Genomic DNA, 24,330 nt, shown 5'->3' on the forward strand with positions numbered 1-24,330 from the left:
GAGACAAACGCGATGCATCAGACGACCACAGCGTCTAGTTTCGCTCCACTTGTTAACCTAAGTTATAAAAAAAACATAATTTTTAACTATAATATGTTGGATCGATAATAAAGTACAGTGACGTACCCCTCCTACCCGCATCATCAGCGGTCGTACCGATTCATTCCACTGCGAATCTGTACTCGGATTTCCACGGACGACCACAACACGATTTCGCTACTTACTGAGTATAAATTATAACCAATTAATACTTTTTTTCCTTTAATATACTCCTCACCTATGCCGTAAATGGTTGTGCGTCAACAGATCAAAGAATGATATGTGACAACCCTTGCATATTATTAACAAATAGACGTCGAGATAATATTTAGCGGCAGAACAAAGGCAACCCACTATTTGTATTTATCACACACATGGCAGTAACATAATTAAATACGCATGGAAATAACCGCTTGAATTTTTCCCAAGCCGTAACCAATCCGATCTCGTGAGGCGATGATGTCGGGAAAGGGGATAATTTTTAGGGTATACCAGACCTGCGTAAAGCAATAGAAATTTTCTTCTGCAAAATACGTTTATAAAAACTCTTCCACCGGTAATTCCAAACCATTAAGGAATTCGAGTACGCCAAACAAGCACACGTACAGGAAGATTGTAGATATAACTATATAAGAATGATTAATTATATGTAGACACTTTCAGACGGAGTAAAACCAGATGGCACTCTGCATAAATCGAACATCTAATAATTAAAAAAAAGTACTTGATCGTCAATGGCTATAACGCTCACCTTTGAGATAAAATAACAAGATTGGTATACGTACTTGCTAATAAAATCAATAAAGTATTTATCTTGACAGCCCTTGAGCGCTGTGACGAAGCTCTTCGAGCCAGGCAGACCTCGCGGCTTACCTCTCCTCGAGATACCTGCAAGCATACAAAATATGATTAAATGTCAAGTATTCAAACTCCAGAAGAGGATTTTAGGAATGCTAGGAGACGCGTTATATTTATAAGCGGTGTTCGGCGTATCTTCCATCAGTTATTTTTTCCAATTACACCAACTTTCCTGGAACTTTCGAGCTCTGAAGAGCTGTTTGTAATCATACATTTTTTTTAATGAAAATAAGGGACGAGACGAGCAGGACGTTCAGCTGATGATAATTGATACGCCCTGCCCATTACAATGCAGCTCAGGGTTCTTGAAAGACCCAAAAATTCTGAGCGGCACTACAATTTCGCTCGTCACCTTGAGACATAAGATCGTAAATCTCATTTGCCCAGTAATTTCACTAGCTACGGCGCCCAGTCAGTTTCAGTCTGAAACACAATAATGTTAACACATTACTGCTTCACGACAGAAATAGTCGCAAAAAAGGAAGGATCAATATGGAGACCAGAAAGAAGATGGCCAAGGTGAAAATAACCATGGTGATTTCGCCGAGGAGACGGTACTCGAAGAAGAAGAAGAAGTATTTATTAGTTGCGAAAAAAACAAACAAGTCCATGCTCTCTTGAAAGACCTACGCCATTTTTGTAGTAAAGGTTACGGCACATGAACAAACAGTTGTCCGACAAAGCCGCCTAGACAGGGCAATCATGTGGACTATGAGGGTAAGACGCGGGTAGGTGAGCCCGAGCTGCATACGCTGCTGCCTCCCGAATTAGTAAGCAGCTCGGGACACGACGTTAAGGGCTAACGCGAGTATCTTTTAATTTGGGAGTTGTATGAAGATGACCGACTCGCAATAGGGCCAGTGTGGTCGAAAAGGAAATGAAGCCGTGCCGTTTTCGCGCAAAATACGCGCACAGAAGACGCCTAGATGAGAACAGTATCCCTATACGGGATAAATACCGATGATTATTTTAAGTAGTATTCTTGAGAACAATAAAATACTAGCAATCTAGTGGGGCGCTAGTGACTTACGATAAGGTCGTTGTCAGAGATGATGACACAGATTTTTGGTTTAAGAATTGAGAAGGGAATGTTGATCTGACTTGGTCATGTAGAGAGGAAGTGGACCTGGGCGAACAGGGGCCGCGAGTACAAAAAAGGGAAGTACATAAGCTTACCCTCTGCGAGACAGCTGTAATTTTATAATGAAGAATCGTCAGTGTCAGTGAACCGTACCTTGGCTCTGTCTTAGGCTCTCCTTATAATGAATATATCTTGCAAGAATGCATAGTATAATACCCACGGGTACTATGGAGGGAAGGATAAATAAACTTACAGAGCTTAATTTTTAAACAATAACAAAAGTGACAACAAACAAAAGCATTTGCATATCAACAACGTAATTCGCAAGCGTTCTTAGACGTCTAATTGGCAACACTGAGTCACAAGCCCAGACAAACTACTACATGTCAATTCGTTGTCGTCGCCGAGATTTAGCGCCAAATACATGCATCTAGGGCTGGCAATATTAGATGGTCCATTTCATACCAAGTATATATACCCTATACCATTACGTAAGCAAAACGAGAATGTACAAAGATTTTACTACTTAAAAACACAAAATAAATAAATAATACTAAGTTGCTAACAATAAAATGCAATCTGAAGTTTTTTTACAGTATTCAGTATAGATCCCTTCGAGTCTTAAAATGGACATGAATTTATTTATTTAATAAAGTAATTATGAAGCTTACTTAGAAAAGGCTAGACATAAGAAGAAACATAACCACTGGACCAGAGTGAAATTAGTTCGACTAGAAATATGTTACAGTTGACAGCCCTACACACATCGCTCAGTGTGAATCAGTGATGCACTTATGACGTAACAACGAAATGCCAAGTATTCGATGACAGAAAAAATATAAATAAACCGTGTCGCAACTCGCGAAGATGTGGATAGCGGAAAGCAATTGTACGTATACAAACGTTTCACAGTACAACTTAAATGATTTGGGTTACAGGGGGCGAACTGGATGTATCTAACCATGATAGGATGAATTTGGTACCACCAGCCTAAGAAGGCCTACACGATAGCTGTCTAAAGAAAGATATGACAACTGGAGGATAGTAATCATCAGAGAACAAATATGATACAGCTAGCAGCCCTACGCATCGCGCTAAGTGTGAATCAGTGATGCACCTATGACGTAGCAACGAACTACCAAGTATCCGATGATAGGAAAAATATAAATAAACCGTGTCGCAATTCGCGATAGGTGTGGATAGCGGGAAGCGATGATTGGACCATTTCTCCGTACAACTTAAAACTAATGGCGACGACCGGGACTAATCCACCAGGTCATTTATCGTTCTAATGATGATTTACGGGGCCGTCTCTCACTTTAATTAACTTTCTTTGAGCTCTAAAAACTATAATGTATTTTCAGTTTTGAGGCTACCGTGTCGTCGTAGTCCCTTTGTTTTTGATGTTATAAACGAGACACGCCACGCTTCAGTTACAAACTATATAATAAACGTCTCGTATTCATTATAATAATTTATTGAAAACATTTTTTACTCTTCTTTAAAATTATACTAAAACCATTTCCTCTGTTAGTTCCATTAAGTGTCTCACGTGCTGCATTTCCCCGCAACACCACCCGCTACCCGCTGACTTTTTAGTACCCCGTGCCGCCACCGTCTGTCACCTCTTGGGACGGTCGCGCACGTAGTTGTCGGTTTATAGAATTAATATTAATAGAGCCAAAACACAACTAAATATATTTATGGATAGACAGAAATCCAAAGTAAGACTTTGTTTATACGTTAATACAATTTTAATGCTAAAAAACCGCTAATTTATGATAAAGTTGGACAGAATTTATAGAAATTTTAGAAGACAAAATTTCTTACTTCGCTGATTTTTATACGGTGCTTACAAAGTTGAGTTCTTAGTAATTTTGTGTATTTTTTATCTCTTTATCCTGATACTGGTGTTAACTATGAAAGTTATCCCGCGGCTAAAAGCCACGCCTATACAATTTCAATAAGTTTTAAATGTATGCCCTTTATCTTGCAAGTAATATATAGCAATATGCTCACCTCCGCTTAGCACAGAAGTACCGTCAGGCAGTGTTGTGGCCGTGCAGTATCTGGGCAATCCTTTACTGCTGATGAAGTTTTTGGACCTCTTCCCCTGTTCTATGAGCCTTGGGGGCGGCATACCCAGCAGCTCTATGATACACGCCATCTGGTCAGCCTCATCTTCACCAGGTAACAGAGGAAATCCTGGAATTTTATAAATTTACATTGAAAAGTGACTTGAATTAATTTGGTGATCGATTCTTGTTTATACGACCAAGAGGTGAAACATTCGTTTACCATCAAGGTGGCTCTGTCTGCTAGTTTGCCCTCTTTTCCAAGAAATTAACCACACACACACTTATATGAATGTTTTGTATGAATGTATGTATGTGCCAACGTTGGAACACCAACTAATCAGGGGCGTGCATTGGTTTTCTCGCAAGGCAGGCACTGTGGATCTAACAAGTCGTAGTTGAGCTTTGGAATAAGCAAAGATTGCTTACCGTAAGTATTTTGTATTTCTAGTGATAGGGAAAATTTTATGAGTACCATTCAATAAAGGTTTGGTAATAAAATAACGGAACTAAATTAGACTAAATCAATATTAAAACTAGTGCTATATTTGTTTTGGTTCATAACGAGGTAGGCACTGCCTAATTGCCTATATGATATGCACGCCCCTGCAACTAATATATTTATACTAGCAAGTGCGGACGAAGTCTCGGGTAACAGCTAGTATTATATACAACGTCATAGTGATTCTTAAGGGCGGTATAAAAATACATCTGTCCGTCGTGGTAACGATTAATCTGTTTGTTTTTGACAATTTATTAATACACAAGATATATTAAATCAAGGATTATGTTATGATGATTTATAAATCAGATTGTTATGAAGAAGGTATGATTAATGTTTTCATGTGATACAATCGGAATTTTTGTTGTTATAAATATATTCACTGAGAAAATATCACTTCAAAATAGTTTTCTATGTATTTGTTTGTGTCAAAATGAAAGGTCGGCAGCGCTCTTGAAATCCCTGTAGTGCCTACGTGGGCGGCGGTGAACAAATACCATTAGACCTATGTATTGTAGATGATTACAGTCTCTTTATAGTATATATATATAAAAAAAATGATCTGAATTTTTTTTAAATAGTAAGGAACGAGACGAGCAGGACGTTAAGATGATGGTAATTAATACACCATGCCCATGACAATGCAGTGCCAATAAGGATTCTTGAGAAATCCCAAAATTCTGAGCGGCACTACAATAACATAATATGTTAAGTCTTATTTGATCAGTAATTTCACTAGCTACGGCGCCCCTCAGACCGAAACACAATAATGCTTACACATTACTGCTACACGGAAGAAAAAGGCACCGTTGTACCCACAATCTAGCCGGCATCCTGTGCAAAGGAGCCTCCCACTGGTGAATGATGATCAATACCAAACATTACAGGATCAGTTGTTGGGCTTATATGAAAAATAAATAAATAATCGTTGATAAATCTTGTATGTATTGCTCAACTCTCAGGTTTGTGACTTCATCTACTGAATAATATACTACATAAAATAAATCGTTGGCTCAGTTGGCAGAGCGCTCGCACGGAACGAAAGAGGTCGTGGGTTCGAGTCCCGCATCTTTCATAAATTTTGTTTCCAAATTTTATTTGTGTATCATAATCAACTCAATTTTTTCCATTTAATATGTAATACGATTATTAAAAATGGGTGAAAGCCCTAACAATATTATTTTTCTTTATCAAATAGATCTAATAACTTAAATTATTTATCCGGCTTTACTCACGTTTGATCAGTTTCGGTACCGACTAGTTTCGAACCATTCGGAGGTCCTTCATCAATTTTAATAGAGACAAGGGTTGGGCTCTGTCGCAATAAGACCCATAGTGCCGATGATCACGTAGTGGACATTGTGAGTACATTCTGTATACCTGTGGAAACCAATAGTGACATAGTGTCAGTGATTCCGTGCTCGTCATCACCGGCGCACCCCGCGCCCTCTGCCCTGTCCAGCCACGCACTACGAGCCCAAGTCCGCAGTAAGAGGTAGGACGTTATCGCGAACCCTGATGTATGGTGCGAAACTAGTCGGTACCGACACCGATCAAATGAGTAAAGCCGGATTTATAGATAATTTAATAATGACTCACGAAACATTTAATAATTTAAGATCTAGCAACCCTTTCAATGACACAGACATACTTACATAGCTGTGCAGGTTCCCGCAATGAGAACATAATAAATTTTCGCATTAATTATGACACATAAAGGCTTTTATAACAGTCGGTAGAGAGTTGAATAAAGCCTTTTTAGTGACTGTGACAAGGGCGACAAAAATACAGGGAAGTTGTTGACATTCTATATCACAACACGAGTTGTTGAGACATTAGAGTTGCAAGAGAAATTGTGACTATTTTGCTAAACGCGTCAAAATAAAAATATTGCAATTGAATTCTTTGTATTACTTTATTAAAATATTAGGTGATCACTTCGAGCTGTTAATTAGGTGATCGTTGTCGTGTTCATCACCAGCTAGTGATGGCTACCATACAGTATGAACTCTTTTATTGTTTTTTTATATTCAACGTTGAATTATGAACTTCCTGTTCATTGTTATTTCTAAATTGCTAATAACTATTTAAAACTTACGAATAAATATTTAGTGTCCGCTAAATTTGTAAGTCTGCAATCTATATGCTGAATGCATGCACGGCCTACAGTTGGGTGTTTTAAACGCGTCCTCCACCGAATAATCAGCTCCCACTTTCAACTGAACTTTCGACTGAACAACCAATACGAGACGTGTTTCGCATCTGCACCAGGCACGCTCAGGAGCTGTTGACTAGCGTTTCTTTGGTGAAGGACGCATTTAACCCCTAGCTCTAGGCCGTGCAGGCATCGGGTGGTGCATCTGCATCAATAGATCGACGTCAAAAAGATTTTTTTCTAAAGAAATGAATTTTTATAAAATAACTGATTCAAAGCAATTTTAAAATAATCTGCTTAAAACTGATCACCGCCGCCCAAGGAATTGCAATTGGAAAAAAGGAATCACAAAAATATTAAGTAAGTGAGAGTTGAACAAGACATACCAAGATTTACGAACCATACGTCACTCTAACGGTTGGCTCAGTTGATAAGAGAGCTCGGACGGAACCCGACATGTCACGTATTCGAGTATATAAATTTTGATTACGAATTTAATTTGTACAAATGTATTGCCAACCTAAAATAAGGAGGGCAAAGACAACCGCCCAACGATGCAGATGATGAGTTCTGATGCAGCGATTATTACCTGTGAGCAGCTCGGCGAGGATGCAGCCCAGGGACCACATGTCGATGGGCATGCCGTACTTGGCGCCCATCATGACCTCGGGCGCGCGGTAGAACCGGGACTGGATGTACGTGTACACGCGCTGGTGCTCGTAGCAGGAGCTACCGAAGTCTATCACCTGCAACCAAACAAACAAATATTAAACTTGCCATAGAGCCATGGAGAGGAGTATCTTGAATATTAATAAAACACGATTTAGATAATTATAATAAACTAGCTGACCTAGCAAACGTTGTTTCGCCATATAAAGTAAGTAGTAAAATTTTCAGAGTATAAAAAATAGATGACGACCTATCTCAGACTTACCAAATATATCGCACTACAATAATTATTACATTCGATTGCCATTTTGCAACCATATTGCGGATCTGTGGATCGAACAAAATAATATAAAAATGGCGATTAAAATACAGGGGTTGATCTTAAAAAGGTGAAAATTTAAAGTTCTATGTATTTTTCAAAAAAAAAGTCAAAAATATAAAAAAATATATATTTAAGGGTGAGTTACTCTTATCATTTGGAGGATGAAAGATAGATGTTGGCCAAATCTCCGACCTACCCGATTTGTATGAAATTTTGTGTGCGATATTCACAGCAAGATGTGCGAGATGCAAAATCGGTTTAGCCGTTAACACCGGGACACGAGTATTTTATATATAAGATAATCGATATATGGGCGACCTCTACTACATAATATTCTTCAACATGAACCTTAATGTGTAGACTAGACAAAGAGCTTGCGACCTAACCACGACCCACATCTGTCAGTGTACTGTAGAACCAGTCCGGAAATAGGTTAAACGGATTCAAAACAATACACAGCAGGAAAGCGTGGGCTACAGACACACAGAACCGGTTGTATTTATAATATCATTTCACCGAATCAAACTCGAATGTAACATTTCAACGATGCCATTGATGTCATTATTTATTATAACTCGTAGAACTGTTCGTGTTGAGATTCGTAGCCTAGCTCTGTGACCAACTTTCAAACATTTACAACTGGATTGGATATAAAGACATATTCATTGTGATTGGTAATTTTAACAACAAATCAAGGATTTCTGAGCGGCACTGCGATTGCGTTGGTGACTTCAAGACATAAGATGTTAAATCTCATTAATTAATTAATCTATATACATAAAAATGGATTGCTGTTCGTTAGTCTCGCTAAAACTCGGAAACGGCTAGACCGATTTGGCTAATTTTGGTCTTGAATTATTTGTGGAAGTCCAGGGAAGGTTTAAAATGTGAATGAATAGGAAAATGCTGCTAAATTAAATAAAAACAACAAATTTGTTTATCCTTTGATGTGTCCACACACAATTTCTATGAGGGAATTTATTGACGCACGGTTTGACAGTTCTGCTGTGAAACAATTTCAATACGACAGCAGGGTGCATATTTTAAGCAATAATTTTTGATGTTATGATATTTTATTGATAAATTTATATAAAAACATTATTTTATTTATTATATACAGAACAACGTCTGTCGGGTCAGCTAGTTAATAATAAATAAAGTACTGTTTTGCATGAATTTGACAATAATATTTCATAACGAATTATTTCGTCAAAGTTCTCTGACAGCAGAACTGTCAAACCATGCGTCAATAAATTCTCTCATAGAAAATATATCCATACAAGACAAATATTGGAAATAATTATGGGTCCCAAATCGAAATTAAAACTATTCTATCTCTCAAGTTGGACTAAATGCACTCCATGAAGTTATCCCCATTAAAATTCGTTTGTTGGTTTAGGAGATCACTGGAAACCAACATCAGGACACTGGATTCATATGTATTTAGATTGATAGCGATATGATATAGCGGTAAAGATAATTAAGCGTCTATAAAAATAAAACAATGTAATATCCTTTACTCATATCATCTACACCGCCCATATTCATAACGTGCAAGTGTCAAAAACATTTCACTATAAATCTCCACCTCTTAAAACAAGGTAACTGAATTTTATAAATCAAATAATGCTATGGCCCAGCCTGGGAAGCAAAATCTATCTCATTTGAGGATCCTTTATTTGATGGACTAGGACAGCTCATGACCTCCAGAGAGTGAGAGGTGTGTGCATCGTATCTTAAACCCAGACCCACACAAATCACGAAGACGACTTATAACATGTACTTTACACCACTGATCGCAACAATTTCAACAGTAGAATAAAAATATATTTATTTACCATAACGAGTGACCATAACATAACATATTGCACCAACACTTGGTAAACGTCATGAAGCTCGTAGAGTGGCTTTGAGATGAGGAGAACAACTAATAAGAAACTGCCAGCCCATTTTTAAAATCATATAACCACTTAATATAATACTATATACTTTTAGGTGGTCTGCGCAGAACCACACAAGAATCATACATCATTATCCTCTATATAATCTACTATACTACAGTAGGTACTAAACAATTTGTTATTTAAACAGCGACATACCCCTCTTCTAGGATCAAATTAAATTTGTAACCAAAACTTATGAACGACGCGGGACTCGATCCGCGACCTCTCGGGTTCCGTCCGAGCGCTCGTCAAGCTGAGTTTGAGTCAAATTTAGGTATAGTACTATCAAAGAAGCTTTAATATATTCCATAAATTTGTGCTCAGTGAGTCCTAGTGTAATGTCAGCTGTCGGTAGGTCAGTCCTCCTGATGAACAGTTCGTAAAAAACTAAACCAAATCCATTAACAACGATAAAGTGAAGCTTTTTAAACATAATCAGCGTACAAAAGAATCGATAACGCATTGACGCAATCAATGACGACCTATACAGTTCAACGATTCATTGTGCTGCGTTATTATTATGAATCGTTAAAACGGAACAAACACTCGACTGGTGGGTTGTGGCGCGAGTGTCGGCGGATCGTAAACACCAATGATCGCTTGATCAATGGACTTGATTCTTACTTCCACTGTTCATTTTTATCATTATTTTTATTGATACTTACTTAGATAATTTATTTAGATAGAGCCTCTTGCTGTTAAACAACCGATAAAAACACGCCGAATAGTGTGCGTGACCAGCTACGTCTTACACTCGCAATTTGTATGACACATTGTGTTAGCTTACGTAAATTTCTCAAAATAGAGGTTAGTTAAGCACTTGACTGGTGGGTTGTGGCGCGAGTGTCGGCGGGTAGTAAACACCAATGATCGCTTGATCAATGGACTTGTTTCTTACTTCTACTGTTAATTTTTCTCGCTATTTTTATTACCTACAACTTAATTAGATAGTAAATACGTTTTGATAGAGTATCTTGCTGTTAGACAACCGATTTCTTGTCTTACGCTCGCGATTTCTATGATACTTTGTGTTAGCGTGCGTGAATTGTTCAAAATAGAGATTAGTTCTTAAGGTTTTTTTTCCATGGTTTTATAGCTGTCGTATACTATCTAGACGTATAAATGATCTTATACTGCTTAGATTAGTAAAATCAAAGTTGCAGAATAACTTTATGTGGCTGTAGGTATTGTCACCACACTTTTCTGCCGTAAAATAGCATCGCACTTTCGCTCTAATTGTTGTGTACCTGATTTTATGGAAGAGGAGGACAAACAAGCGTACGGGTCACCTGGTGTTAAGTGATCACCGCCACCCACATTCTCTAGCAACACCAGAGGAATCACTGGAGGGCTGCCAGTCTTTTAATGGGTGTCTTTTTATCAGGCACATTATGAGACATCTACTCCATCTTTAAAACCGGGCTCATATCGCATAACGCTACCTCATAGATCGTCTCGTGATATTGTGACTGTTTTTGATGTGTAGATGGAACCACTTATAGTTGATATTTTCATTAACTATTTCCATAAGAAATTAAATATAAGCAGTTTCCAGTAATTAAGGCATATATTAAAAAATACGCCCTTACCAAGAATAGGTGAAAGAGATAAAAGGTGATTTTTTTATTAATTGTCTTTTAATATTGAAATCATTACATTACATCACATAGGTAAAGTTGTACTTAAATACAGTTGAAGTCATAATCATTCGCTATTAAGTTGTCGAACTTTCGAAACATCGCGCAAAACTCTTGTACTTTTTCTACCACCTGAAATGCAAACATGAAATAAGAATTGCATTTTATGTTTATACTGTCCTATACACGAATTGAAATGAAATTTATTTATTGCGTCGAATACAGTATACATTATAGATCTTATATTTATTGTAGTGTATTCTATTCGGCTAATTTAAATTAGCATGCAAAAAGTTTACTTAAAATTTAAAAAATCCTTAACACTATATTTTTTTTGTCAATTAAGCATATAAACAGGAGTCCAGTAAATCGATCTGCGGTGAGTTCTTATTTCTAGAGGTAGATGATTAAATAATTTTATAGAAGAATAATTAATTCTACGGGCGGACAAACATCACTAGTTCGATGAGCTAGTACATAAGATTCAGCACTTAAAGTCCTTTAGAGCGCTTCCGCAATACATCCGGTCCGACTCCGATCCGTACCCATGAAAATACGGTCCGGTGTACTCGTAGAACTATTTCTAACGGTCGACGGAAATAAAACGGATGACGGAAGCCGGATCTAGTGCGTAAACTACAATAGCAATAGTACTACGACTACTTCGGACCATGTTTTCAAGGATACGGATCGGATTCAGATCGGACGTAGTGCGAAATCGCTCTTAAATTATTTTGAAGCACTAATTATAATAATCATTTAGAATTAGTTCAGTACATCGCTTCCTGATATTACGATTCCCGCGAAAGCAACTGGAGCAGTCAAAAATCTTGCGAAACGCCGCATAATGTATGCTTCTGAAGAAATGCAAGTTATTTAGAAAAAAAAAACTTGCGCGACAGTACTCGGCCCAAATACGAACGGGTTCCTCGAACTGGTTGGCTTAACTCCAGCTATTGTAACGTTACACGCTATCACATAAAACGTTTGTACGATGAAAGCTCGCTACATCGCCTATTACCTTCACTAATAACGACGAAAACGAAGTTAATATATCGGGGGACACACTGGTTTCTTATTAATGACAATAAGGGATGAGACGAGCAGGACGTTCATCTCATGGTAATTGATACGCCCTGCCCATTACAACGTAGTAACCACTCAGGATTCTTGAAAATCTCAAAAATTCTGATCGGCACCACAATTTCACTCGTCTCCTTGAGATATAAGATGTTAAGTCGCATTTGCCCAGTAATTTCACTAGCTACGGCGTCCTTCAGACCGAAACACAGTTATGATTACACATTACTGCTTCACGGCAGAAATAGTCGCCGTTGTGGTACGCATAATCTAGCCGGCATCCTGTGCAAAGGGGCCTCCCACTGGTGCACGCGGACTCGAGGATTTGTAGGAAGTTAATTCCCTAAAGGACGCTCCAAAATTTTGTGATTAAATGTAAATTTTGTGATTAACGGTGCAATATATATAAAAGAAATCAGAAGATATTTCGTGGAATGAAAGGAATCGTGCGTCCTTTTTCTGAAAAACCAAATGGGGATATAATCATGTAAGATGTAATTTCAGATGATTGGTTAATACAGGAAAAAAGGATCAAACTTTCGCATATAGTAGACCTACCATACTAGCTGACCTGGCAAACGTTGTTGTGCCATATAAATTATGTTATATATATGTAAACCTTCCTTGAACTTCAACGAATCTATTACAAAAGATTTAATTGAGATCGGTCGAATAGTTTAGGAGTTATTAGGGAACATACAAACATACATTACTACTTAGAACGCCTACTTACCCAAATGAAATTGGCCGAAAAATGTATACAAAAACTCGTTAGGGACAAATTAAAAAAGTTCCCGATTCCCGAAATCCGTGAGCTCGCGCCCAAGTTTGGCAAACTTCCCCAGTTCATTACATGAATGACAGCGGCTGATGGATCGCTCATCGTTCTCGAAATTAGTATTTCGTCATCGAGGTTTACGATGAAGTCTATCTAGTTTTGAAAGGACAGGAGTTCCGTTGAGTTTTCGTGTTGGAGGAATTGTTAACAATGGATTTGATATATTACCGTGTAACTAATAATAATGAAGCTCACGACAAGATAAATAGTTGTTATTAAGAGTTTGGAGCAAAGCGCATACTGCACTTGAAGGAAAGCAGTGCTAGTGTGATTTCTCTGGTGTTGCAAAAGAGCTTCGGTAGTGGTGATCGCTTGTTAGTCCAATTATTCCATTAAAACACAAAATGACAAGATTCCTTTTAGCTTTATGCTCTTTTTTGATGATACCCTAGTCAAAGAAAAAACCGTCGAAATAAATGCCTTAACGACTAAGATATATTTGATTGTTTTTTAAAGGTCTTTATGCATATGGCAGCATTGGAACACCAACTCATATTTTTTATGGAAGAGGAGGATAAACGACATGCGTCCACCTGATGGTAAGTGATCACCTCAGCCCATACTCTCTTGTAACACCAGAGAAATCACAACAGCGTTGCCGACCTTATATAGCGTCAATAAACACACATATGAATTCAAAAACTGAAAATGGATTGGTACGTGGTGGGCGAGGATCGAACCGGGGGCTGCGTGGTGAGAGTCAACGGTTCAACTGCGTGTCTAACGTCACCGACGCTTTTTAATAATAAAAACTAATATGGTTACACTGGTAAACATATGTATGGTTATAACAGTTTTCAGTTTTCGTTGTAAATAATAATGCGATTTTCTATGGACGTTATGGACGAAGAGGATAAACGAGCGAACGGTCACTGGACGGTCAGTGATCACCGCTGCCAATACTCTATGGTCACACCAGAGGAAAAACACGACCTTTGCCGACCCATTAAGTGAATGATAGTTCGATTGTACGCAAAAGAAAGTTCCTTGAAAACCACACTGTGATAGCGCTATAAATAGGAACACACACGTAATACCTAATATTTTCTGGCATTATAACATTATTTTACGCGCGTAATCCTCAAAACGTTCTATTTCGTCATCACCTTTCACGACCCAAATAGCCCAGTGGTTAGTGACCCTGCCTACTGAGCTAGAGGTCGCGGGTTCGAATCCCGGTAGGTGCACACATTTATATGATGATAACGGATGTTTGTTTCCGAGTCATGGATGTTTCAAATCGAATCCAATCATCTTTATTTGCAAGATAAGGTAATAATAAGGTGTTGGTTTATAATTAACAGGTGCTCTTATCCTAACCCATAAGACATGCAAACTTATAGTGGAATACAAAGTAAGTTCACGTTTTAGTTTCTGTAACAATTAAAATATACTATACTATGCTAAAAAAGATATACATCCCAAGCAAATTTGAATTAACCTCAATCATACATGTTTTGAGTATTTATGTATGTAAGTATCTATATTATATTGTATTTAATATATCGCAGTCTTGTAACCATAGTAAAGGCTATACCTTTTCTTATGAAAATAAGGGCGCCACTACAATTGCGCTTGTCACCTTGAGGCATAAGGTGTTAAGTCTCATTAGCCGAGTAACTTAACTAGCTACGGCGCACTACGGCGCACGCAACAGACCGAAACAGTAATGTTTCCACATTACTGCTTCACGGCAGAAATAGGCGCCGTTGTGGTACCCATAATCTAGCCGGCATCCCGTACAAAGGAGCCTCCCACTGGTAGCCTAGTTAGGGGCAAGATAATTTGAGTAGAAGTGTGTCTATATGATAAAAAAAAATATCTCGGAGCGTCACCATTTGCCGCGGTTCTGCACCCCGTTAGTTCTACTGTGAAAAAATGCCACCTGAGCGAAGTCAGGGTGATCTATTAGTAACATCACACACGTACGTGTATCCCCTGACATAACCGCAGCGTTATTTATAAACAAGTGGACTCAAATTGGGTGAATGTCACAGCAGGCGGTTGATGTACCTCGGTGTATGACGTCAGCTCGTTCACGTGTACCAACATCTGACACGCTTCACGCTTGGCTCTATTTAGGTCAGTCTGCGAGATGCCGATACTAATGTTTATCTTGAAAAAAAAATGTGTGTATGTGTACTTATGTATGCACGTAAGAAGTTATACTTTTTTGGCCTAACGAAGCAAAAATCATTAAAATGATTTATTCCTCGTGCTATTCTACGTTTTTAGTAAAAATCTATCTGTAAAAATCTTGCAAAGATGACTTTGGCAATGAATTATTAAATAATGAAAACGGCTGTATGGGCTTGAACCCTTTGCGTGTCCTAATATTGGACGAAAAACCAAAAAAACAATTACGAATGACACAAACGTCAGAAAATTTTTGGAATCAACTTCAACCTGTTACTTTTGTGTTACATACATTTAAAATTGACTTCAAGTACATATGTCCACTAAAATAAGTTACATTGGCGAAGATACCGCGTTATATCAGATTATATCAGAAATAAAAGAAAGATCAACTCATGCTCACAGCTGAGTGAGACTGGAGACGAGTTGCCATGGACAGGGTTCAATGGAAACTGTGAGAGGAGACACCGTGACACCGTGAACTCAGATATTATCTTCTGTAATCCAACTTTTAATAATACTACGTCTTACGCTTCAGAGATCAGGCGCAGGGGCATGCATTGGTTTTCTAGCAAGGTAAGCACTGTGGATCTAACTAGTCCTAGTTGAGACTGGAGATTGCGTACCGTAGGTATTGAGGAAAATTTATGAGTTCAAAAGAAGTTTGGTTATAAAATAACGGGACCTACACTGCCTGATTGCCTTAATGATATGCACGCCCCTTATCTGGCTAATTCACGTTTGACCATCGGGAATATAGATGTATGATTAAAAACATATACGCTGAACCCACAACCGGTTCCTCAAAAGGCAGACACGAATACCAGTCAACCAATGGGTTCGTTAAAACTTATTATATAACCGTTAAATGAAAGCACTTAAAATAAACCATTTAAAAATAAAAAGTATTGAGAGTTCATTGAAGATAAAAATTTAACGCATGGCCGAGCATTATTCACCCCGTTGCAATATCGAGGATAACTCAATTTTCTACATTTTAAACGTATTTCACAACGAGCCTCCGGGTCAAAGAATTTCATTGATTACGAGTTTAATTTTTCGGAGTTTACTTTCCTGTCACCACCACGCCTGTCTCCCAGATGTATCCAGTCCTTGAAGCTTGATCCCAAAACTATCCCAAACTCCTCAGCAAGCACACACCATAGGTGCGCAAACTATTGTTATGTATTAAATATCACTCATATGGACAATGTCTATCACTTTCATGTTTGTTTTTATTATTAACTAGCTGACCCGACAGACGTTGTTCTGTACATAATAAATAAAATAATGTTTTTATATGAATTTGTCAATAATATATCATAACATCAAAAATTACTTCGTAAAATATGCACCCTGTTGTCGCAATGAAATTGTTTCACAGCAGAACTGTCAAACCGTGCGTCAATAAATTCTCTCATAGAAATTATGTATGGACACATCGTAGGAAAAAGAAATTTGTTGTTTTTATTTTATTTAACAGCATTTCCCTACTTATTCACCTTTTAAACCTTCCCTGGACTTCCACAAATAATTCAATACCAAAATTAGACAAATCGGTCCAGCGGTTCTCGAGTTTTAGCGAGACTAACGAACAGCAATTAAATTTGATATATTATTTTATATAACCACTTACTGTATCAAGAGTATTCAATTAAATCTGTAACCAATTCTCGACTTGAACCCGCGACCTCTCGGTTTCCTTCCAAGCGCTCTTCCAACTGAACAAGATATACCAAGATTAACGAACCATACGTCACTCGAACAGTTGGCTCAATTGGAAGGAACTCAAGAGGTCAAGGTTCGAGTCCCGCATCGTTCATAAATTTTGGTTACAAATTTAACTTAATTAATCCCAGAAGTGAGAGGTATCATTTTAAAAATAACAAACTGTCAAGAGTATTTTTCAAATTTCAAATCCAGTTTTATATCCCGGAAGTGTTTTGAAGGAAACAGTAATAGATAAACGTATATATACACAACGATCGAAATACTTAAATCATAAATAAATCTACGGACATATAAACAGTCCTTCTCAACATGATAGACAGACCTACACAGAGAGCGAACAACGGAATCAAACAAACAATAAAATAAATTCCACCGTCCCGCCGACCCTGGCTTTACTACTTCCGGTAACACGTTACAGATGGTACTTACATAATGAAGGAATATAAACAATTATTCGTAGTACAAATCTCACCAATAGGGTGACCACATTTACAGGTTTTACTGTGGGATATTTTCATCAGTGATTCAAGCCAGACTTCTTTACCTACTTTTTTTTAAACTAACTTTAAACCAAAATAAAAAGATTAATGAAAACTAGGAACGATTTTCATTACATCAACATGGAAACAATATAATTGAATCAAAATCAGTCCATTAGTTTCAGGGACACTTTGCGTTGGCGGTCAAAATGAAAGCATTTTGTCGTCTAATAATTTATCCGAATTCTGAGAATTTTCCACTTGTACTTCGTTTTGTATGGCTATTTTTCCTTTCCTCGGAAAATGAACACCATCTGCCTAAGTTTCTAATTTTCTTTTTATTTTTAGCAGTTGATTAACCTTATGTTGAACTATATCCTCTACAAATAACAGCACTGACATTATATTTATCCAACTGTCAGAAGATTTGACAACGAGCTGAGCTTGTTTTGTGATATTTATTACAATCTTATTACCTATAATTATTTGATGCTGTTTGATTTGGAGCGAATTCAAGCCCATTTATAACTTTCTAAACCACCTCATTTTAATAACCATCGCATTTTTCATAATTGTTGTTAGGGAAGTTGTTAAATAATCGAACATAGCTTGATTGTGAATTTTTAGTTCTTAATACAATACAGAACAACCTGAATACTGAATAATTGATTACAATATAAATGTGCGCTTTGTTTAAAAATAGACAATATTTAATTATCCCGGCGTTTCGTTATCTTTTCAGAATGTTTTCAATGTTTTTAGACGTAACTCAGATACACAAGAGTTGAGATCCAAGAAAGTAGCAATTAATATTTTATATATATCCAAATAAAACACAAAAGCATGGCTACACGAGTTACCATTACAGCTCTATTCTATTAAACAAAGATTCTGTGAATTCACGCGCAGTTTATTTTCACCGCGAGATTTGGGTCAGGAAAATCAAAACCGCAACCAAGGACCTTCGGCCGAGTGCGAAAATCGTGAAAAATAGACGCCTTAGGTTACGTTCAAATAGATACATTAGGGACATGTCGCTCTGTCCGTCTGATCGTTGAGAGTGACAGTGTTATTACGTTGAGTAAGTGAATAGTGAGAGAATTAATTCAAAATTATGTTTTCATCTTTGTTTGTCATGTTGACAACTAGCGGAATTCCGCAACTCGCCCCCGGTGCTTTCCTTTAGGGCTATATTTCACCGGGACACCGTGGTGTCCGTAAGCTACCAAACTCGACACCATACAGACACCAGAGTAATGATGCGTCCGAGCTGGTCGCGCCATCATATTGGTTGCGCAACCAAGCGGACACCGGGTGAGTAACTCTATATTTTATTTTCATAGGGTGGCTAACAGCCATCAATACAAATACATAAATCTACATGTTTACATATGGGCCAATTAAAAGTCTGCACAAATAGCTATTAAATAGTTTTTTAACGTTTTTACAAATTATTTACAGCTTAAACTAATTAAAGGCATTACTATGTACTAGATAGGTCTTACGCATTTTTGCAATTTAAATTGATTTAAGAATACACTAAGTGTATATAATATAAATTGTCATTATATAAATTTTCTGTGACCTGCAAATAATCTTGTATAATATGTTTCTTAAGACTACGTAAACTGGAATAAAAAAAATCTATTTCAGAAGATTATAGTTTGTTAAAATTATTCGAAGTACGTGGTAAAAAGGAGTGTGATCTATAGGTTATACTTTATATAAAGCTGTATATACTTTGTTGGTAGCGGCGACTGGTATTGCCGCCATGGCGTCCCAGTGATATACAGTCCTTAAATCATAGGTTTTCAAAATGAGAAATTCATCAAGTAAGATTGATTCATTTTTCATTTCGGTGTTTCCAGGTCGATACTTGGGGACCGTAAAAGTGCGTACACTTTTCTAAAAGGCTCTGGTGTTGCAAGAGAAAGTGGGCGGCGGTGATCACTTAACATCAGGTGACCCGTACGCTCGTTTGTCCTCCTCTTCCATTAAAAGCAAGGTTGGCCTCTTTGGGTTGGTATAGAGAAAGAGCACTGAACTTAAAAGGGATTTAAGTACGTACGGAGGACAATGACTGCACTATGTACTTACTTAAATCTTTTTACCGCACGCATTAGTGATTAGATTATAAAAATACTTGGAAAAAATATTTCTTAACAATCCAATAAAGAAGTTTACATTTAAAATAATAAATTTTACTTAGTAAGTATCTACGTATGGTTCGACAACTCGGAAATATCTTTCGATTCACTCGACATAATGAATGATCACTTGAGTATCTGGGCAAGTCAGTACAAGCTAGAACATGACTATATTATGATAGTTTTTAAATAATTAATATTAAATTAATGTTAAAATAATAATATCATTCCGCAGTATTGCACGTGACGCCGATATTAATAAAACAACTGATACAATTAACATTATCGGCGCACGTGTTACAGTTTACGCAATAACTCTGCGCCTGCGCAGCGCCTGTTAAACACCTGCGCTGCGCGCTTCCGTTTACAAAACGTTTATAACAATAATTTACTATAACATTCGGCTATATTATTGTAAATTCGTTCTGTATAGACTGGGATTGCGTTGGTATCAGTAAGTTATTTTTGTTAAAGAAATAGGCTGATGAACATACTCCAGCTAGCCCATACAACCAAAGATGTTAGCAGGTAGCGGGTTAAGGCAGTCTCACGCGTTGCCCTCAAGAGCCTATTAAAAAAAGTGTCTTATACCGGGTCCACATACAAAGAATGATAGCAAAAAAACAAAACAAAGAAAGTAAACAAACGAACGACGACCCATATAGCCGAATGGTTAGTGACCCTGACTACTAAGCTAGAGGTCCCGGGTTCGAATTCTGGTAGGTGCAATCATTTATATGATAAATATAAATGTTTATTTCCGAGTCATGGATGTTTATATGTATTTATGTATGTTTAAGTAAGTATATTGTATTAAGCATATCGTTGTCTTGTACCCATAGTAAAGGCTATGCCTAGTTTGGGGCAAGATAATTTGTGTAAAACTGTGTCAATATTAATTAATATTATTAATAGAACATAAAGAGTGTACGAGTGCGGTTCTTGGAAGGCCAGTGAGAGTTTAGCGCTGTTCTTTATATCGACTAAGTGAGCTAAATTTTACTGGAATACAAAAAAATACCCTTTGAATCAATTCAATCAATCAGTTCTTCTCTCCATGTCAAAGCCTCTTTACGAACTGCTGTAGCTAAACAATGTCTAACAAGTGTTGTTGCAATATGTTATGTTTTTGTCACTCCCTACGGTAAATGAATTTTATTCTATTTTAAACTTAATACATGATTTATTATTATTTGAACAGATCCACCACGATATTTCACCACGCTGACAGGTGGGACAATTGTCAATAACAGTTATAACGCCACTCACTCACTCAAATATTCTACACTGGCTTAACTTTTGCAGAGTTAGGGATTTCAAAGGAGAATCGAATTCTTTCATTAGTGTGTTATTCTGTTCAACAACAATTTTTTCTAGCGAGCCATATTGTGACAAACGACAAATGCAAATCTGACACAGCTCCTGTCAATTGTACAAGTATCTCTGACATTGGCTCAATCGTGGTGACCATAAAAGCCACAATATAAAAGATTGAATGAAACGGACATGAAAAAATATTCCTTGTGAATATATCCGTATTTATATAAGAACTTTAAAAAAAAAATTATAATTGTCACTTGTCGTCGCTTGACAATTACCACTTGACATTAGTCGATTTATCAGCAGATATAATGATTATGTCACAGTAATAGTCAGTCAGCTTGGTGAAATAAAGGCTTGGTAGATATAGAACAGATAGAGAGAGCATTTATTCTAGTCTGCTGTCAAAACTATTCTGCACAAACTACTTATATATGAATGCAACACAAACTCTCAAAATCATAACGCGATCTAACCAACGCCAATTAACCGGAACACTTCTCATAACACACCGCATCTTCAACCGCGACGCATCATAAAAACCGTCGATATTTTATCGCTTTTCCCGATATCGGTTATAACATTTAATTACCAGTAAATCGTGTCGGTTTTTTATGTTTATGGTATACGGGTCAAGTCATCTGGAGCGCGGTAAATATGTCGGCAATAAGTGCCTAATTGCGCATAAAAATGTCAGGAAATGATATCATTTGTGAGTGCAATAAATTATTATATTGAGTCAAAGAAGCCCTTATGCTCGGGTTTCACTAGCGGGCTACGGCGAATATTCGCCACGCCATTCGCCGGATCGCGGTGTGTGTCGCGCGCAGGATGCACATCGCTGCACTGTCGGTAAACAGTCGCGAATCAAAGGGTTTTGTCGCGACAACATTCGCCTGCGTGGCTACACTTGGCCGCTTCAATATAATTCAGGTCGGTCGCGCGATATGGGATTAAGTTCACTGCGTAGATGTAGCCAGGAATTAATTGATTATATTATATTATTAAATTTTGGGGCGACAGCGTGACACGAAACATCGCCCGATAATGAAGCCCGAGCATTAACGTGAAACAGCGGCTGAGTTCATTGCTTTGCCGGAAAAAAACTGAACATAAACTGTAACTAAAATTTAAAATATGTTTTGTTAATTACGAAATCTGTATAAGTTCATGCATTACAATGATTCTGTTCAAGTTCTATGAAATAATGTTAAAGCGGAACTATCAAACTGTGTATCAATAATTTTTCACATAGCACCAACTAACATACAGAATTAAAAATTGAAATTGAAAAACTATTGTGGGTCACAAATCGAAATAAAAACTATCCTATCTCTAAAGTTAGAGCAAACTGCATATAGTGTGCAAAATTTGATTCAAATCAGTTCAGTATTTTATTTATTTTTGAATATTAAAAGCATAGCAAATAACGGGCTCAACAAGCTTAACCTAGATAAACTCCTTAAAAATATTTTGACCTAAATACATTATGGTATTTAGCGACAAAAAAAAATAACTTTCCTTCAATGTTCTATTGTAAAAGAAGTCATTCAAGGAACCTCAAATAATACTACACAAACACCCTGTGCGCTTAATAATTGTTTTGTCGCGGACACGACACTAAAAAACACGGGAGTGACCTACATATATCCTTCACCAAACAATTACAAAAATATTGGTTTTATCTCCAGTTACGTGAGAAATTCGCGATAATTCCGCAGTAAACAAAAATTAAGTACCTCATGTTTGCATAACAAACAGTCACCGCTTCCTTAAATATCGAAAAAGGGCCGCGTTCGAGGAATCCTTTACGACGCGATAAGGGCAGCCGTCCACTGCACGGCTTTAAGAAAATATTACATTATTACCGGCCATTTTCCATAAAAACGTTCACGACACTTTTCTCCTTGATTTTTAAACCCGGATGAAATTTATTTTCAAATAAGAAAACATTTATTATAACAATAATTTTAATACTATGATTATATTAAATTAAAACTATTGTTTATAAGGGAAGTGTACCAAGAATACTGCCGCGCTTCGGTTTCCAGTAGCCCTATTGAGGCGCGTAGATGGTATGTTTTATATATATACTTTGTGCATTCTCCGCGCCTGTGGGCCCCACGGGCCAAGTGTCTCAACACCAAACGACCTAAGGATGTATGACTCACTGAGACAATATAAAATAAGATAAATATCATCATTATGTGTGTCTCTCTGTTTTGGATATTTTTGTAAGTGTTAAAGTACTTCAAAATGTACTTAAAACGGCTTATATGATTAACATAATTATAGAGCACAAACAGAGGCCTGATATACAAAGCCGACAGCAATAAGCGAGAAAATCATAGCACTACAACACCGAATATTTCCTACATATAAAGTTTCAAAAATTTCGATCAATGCTTTATTTTTGGAAGAAGAGATTGCCGACAAAGAAACCCTGATTGTTTAGTTTTTCACTCACAGTTTTTAGTCGGAGCTGCAGTTATCTTTATCACACATGATATCATGATTGTCTCTCTGTTAGCGCGACGGTATGTTGTTTTAGAATGAATTATTAATAAGAAACAAAGTACGACTGCGTGGCTCATATTTATACAAATACTAACTGATGCCCGCGACTTCGTCCGCACGTAGTAGAGGATTTTCAAATATAATAAGCAAGTTTGGAATTGAAGATTATCTCATGTCCTATTCCAGTTCCGATTCCCGTTTTCGCCCCCGTTCCCAACACATTATATGAATCTTATTTCGAGGAAGATTGCTATAGCAAACTAAACCTACTATTGGTATAGTTACAGCTCATCGACGTGAATTTCAGTTTTTCACAAATCCCGCGGAACCATGGATTTTTCCAGGAAAAATGTAATCTATGTCCTATTCCAAGCTCTAATCTTTCGCTGCACCAAATTTAATCAAATCGGTTCAGTAGCTCCGGCGTAAAAGCGTAACAAACGAACTTACATTCACATTTATAATATTATAATAGTAGGGATTATAAGGAAATAATCATCAGAAATTCAACTTTAACATCGTACAATCAAGGCATACGTTACTAATCGCCATGTAAAAATCAGTGTACGCCGGCGCTTACCGATATAAATACAATATTCGACCGTTCGTGTTCCAATAGTGGCGTTGATGTTAAATATTATCAATTTTGTCCGAATCGAGATTTTAAAACGATGCCGTTTCTCTGTTATTTGTTAAACAAATTTGTACAAATGTGATGTCTTGTAGCATTAACTCGTTTTGGAGTTGGAGGCACATAAAAAGATTTAATCAAATACGTTTGCAAATTTAGCTTGAAATAAT

At 37.1% G+C, this 24,330-nt stretch overlaps 1 protein-coding gene across 1 annotated transcript in view; it reads right to left on the reverse strand.

Moving 5' to 3' along the window:
- LOC126980043 (dual specificity tyrosine-phosphorylation-regulated kinase 2-like) overlaps positions 1 to 24,330 on the reverse strand; it is a gene marked incomplete at its 3' end in the record, with an annotated part of 178,607 nt that overhangs the window by 155 nt on the left and 154,122 nt on the right. The window contains exons 2-4 of the mRNA XM_050829670.1: positions 7,300 to 7,456; positions 3,998 to 4,183; positions 825 to 927 (exon numbers count right to left, since the gene is read on the reverse strand). Coding sequence (XP_050685627.1) covers positions 825 to 927; positions 3,998 to 4,183; positions 7,300 to 7,456 — 446 coding nt within the window. The remainder of the gene's footprint in view (positions 1 to 824; positions 928 to 3,997; positions 4,184 to 7,299; positions 7,457 to 24,330) is intronic.

This window comes from Leptidea sinapis, chromosome 4 (genome assembly GCF_905404315.1).
Source record: "Leptidea sinapis chromosome 4, ilLepSina1.1, whole genome shotgun sequence".
Lineage (NCBI taxonomy): Eukaryota > Metazoa > Arthropoda > Insecta > Lepidoptera > Pieridae > Leptidea > Leptidea sinapis.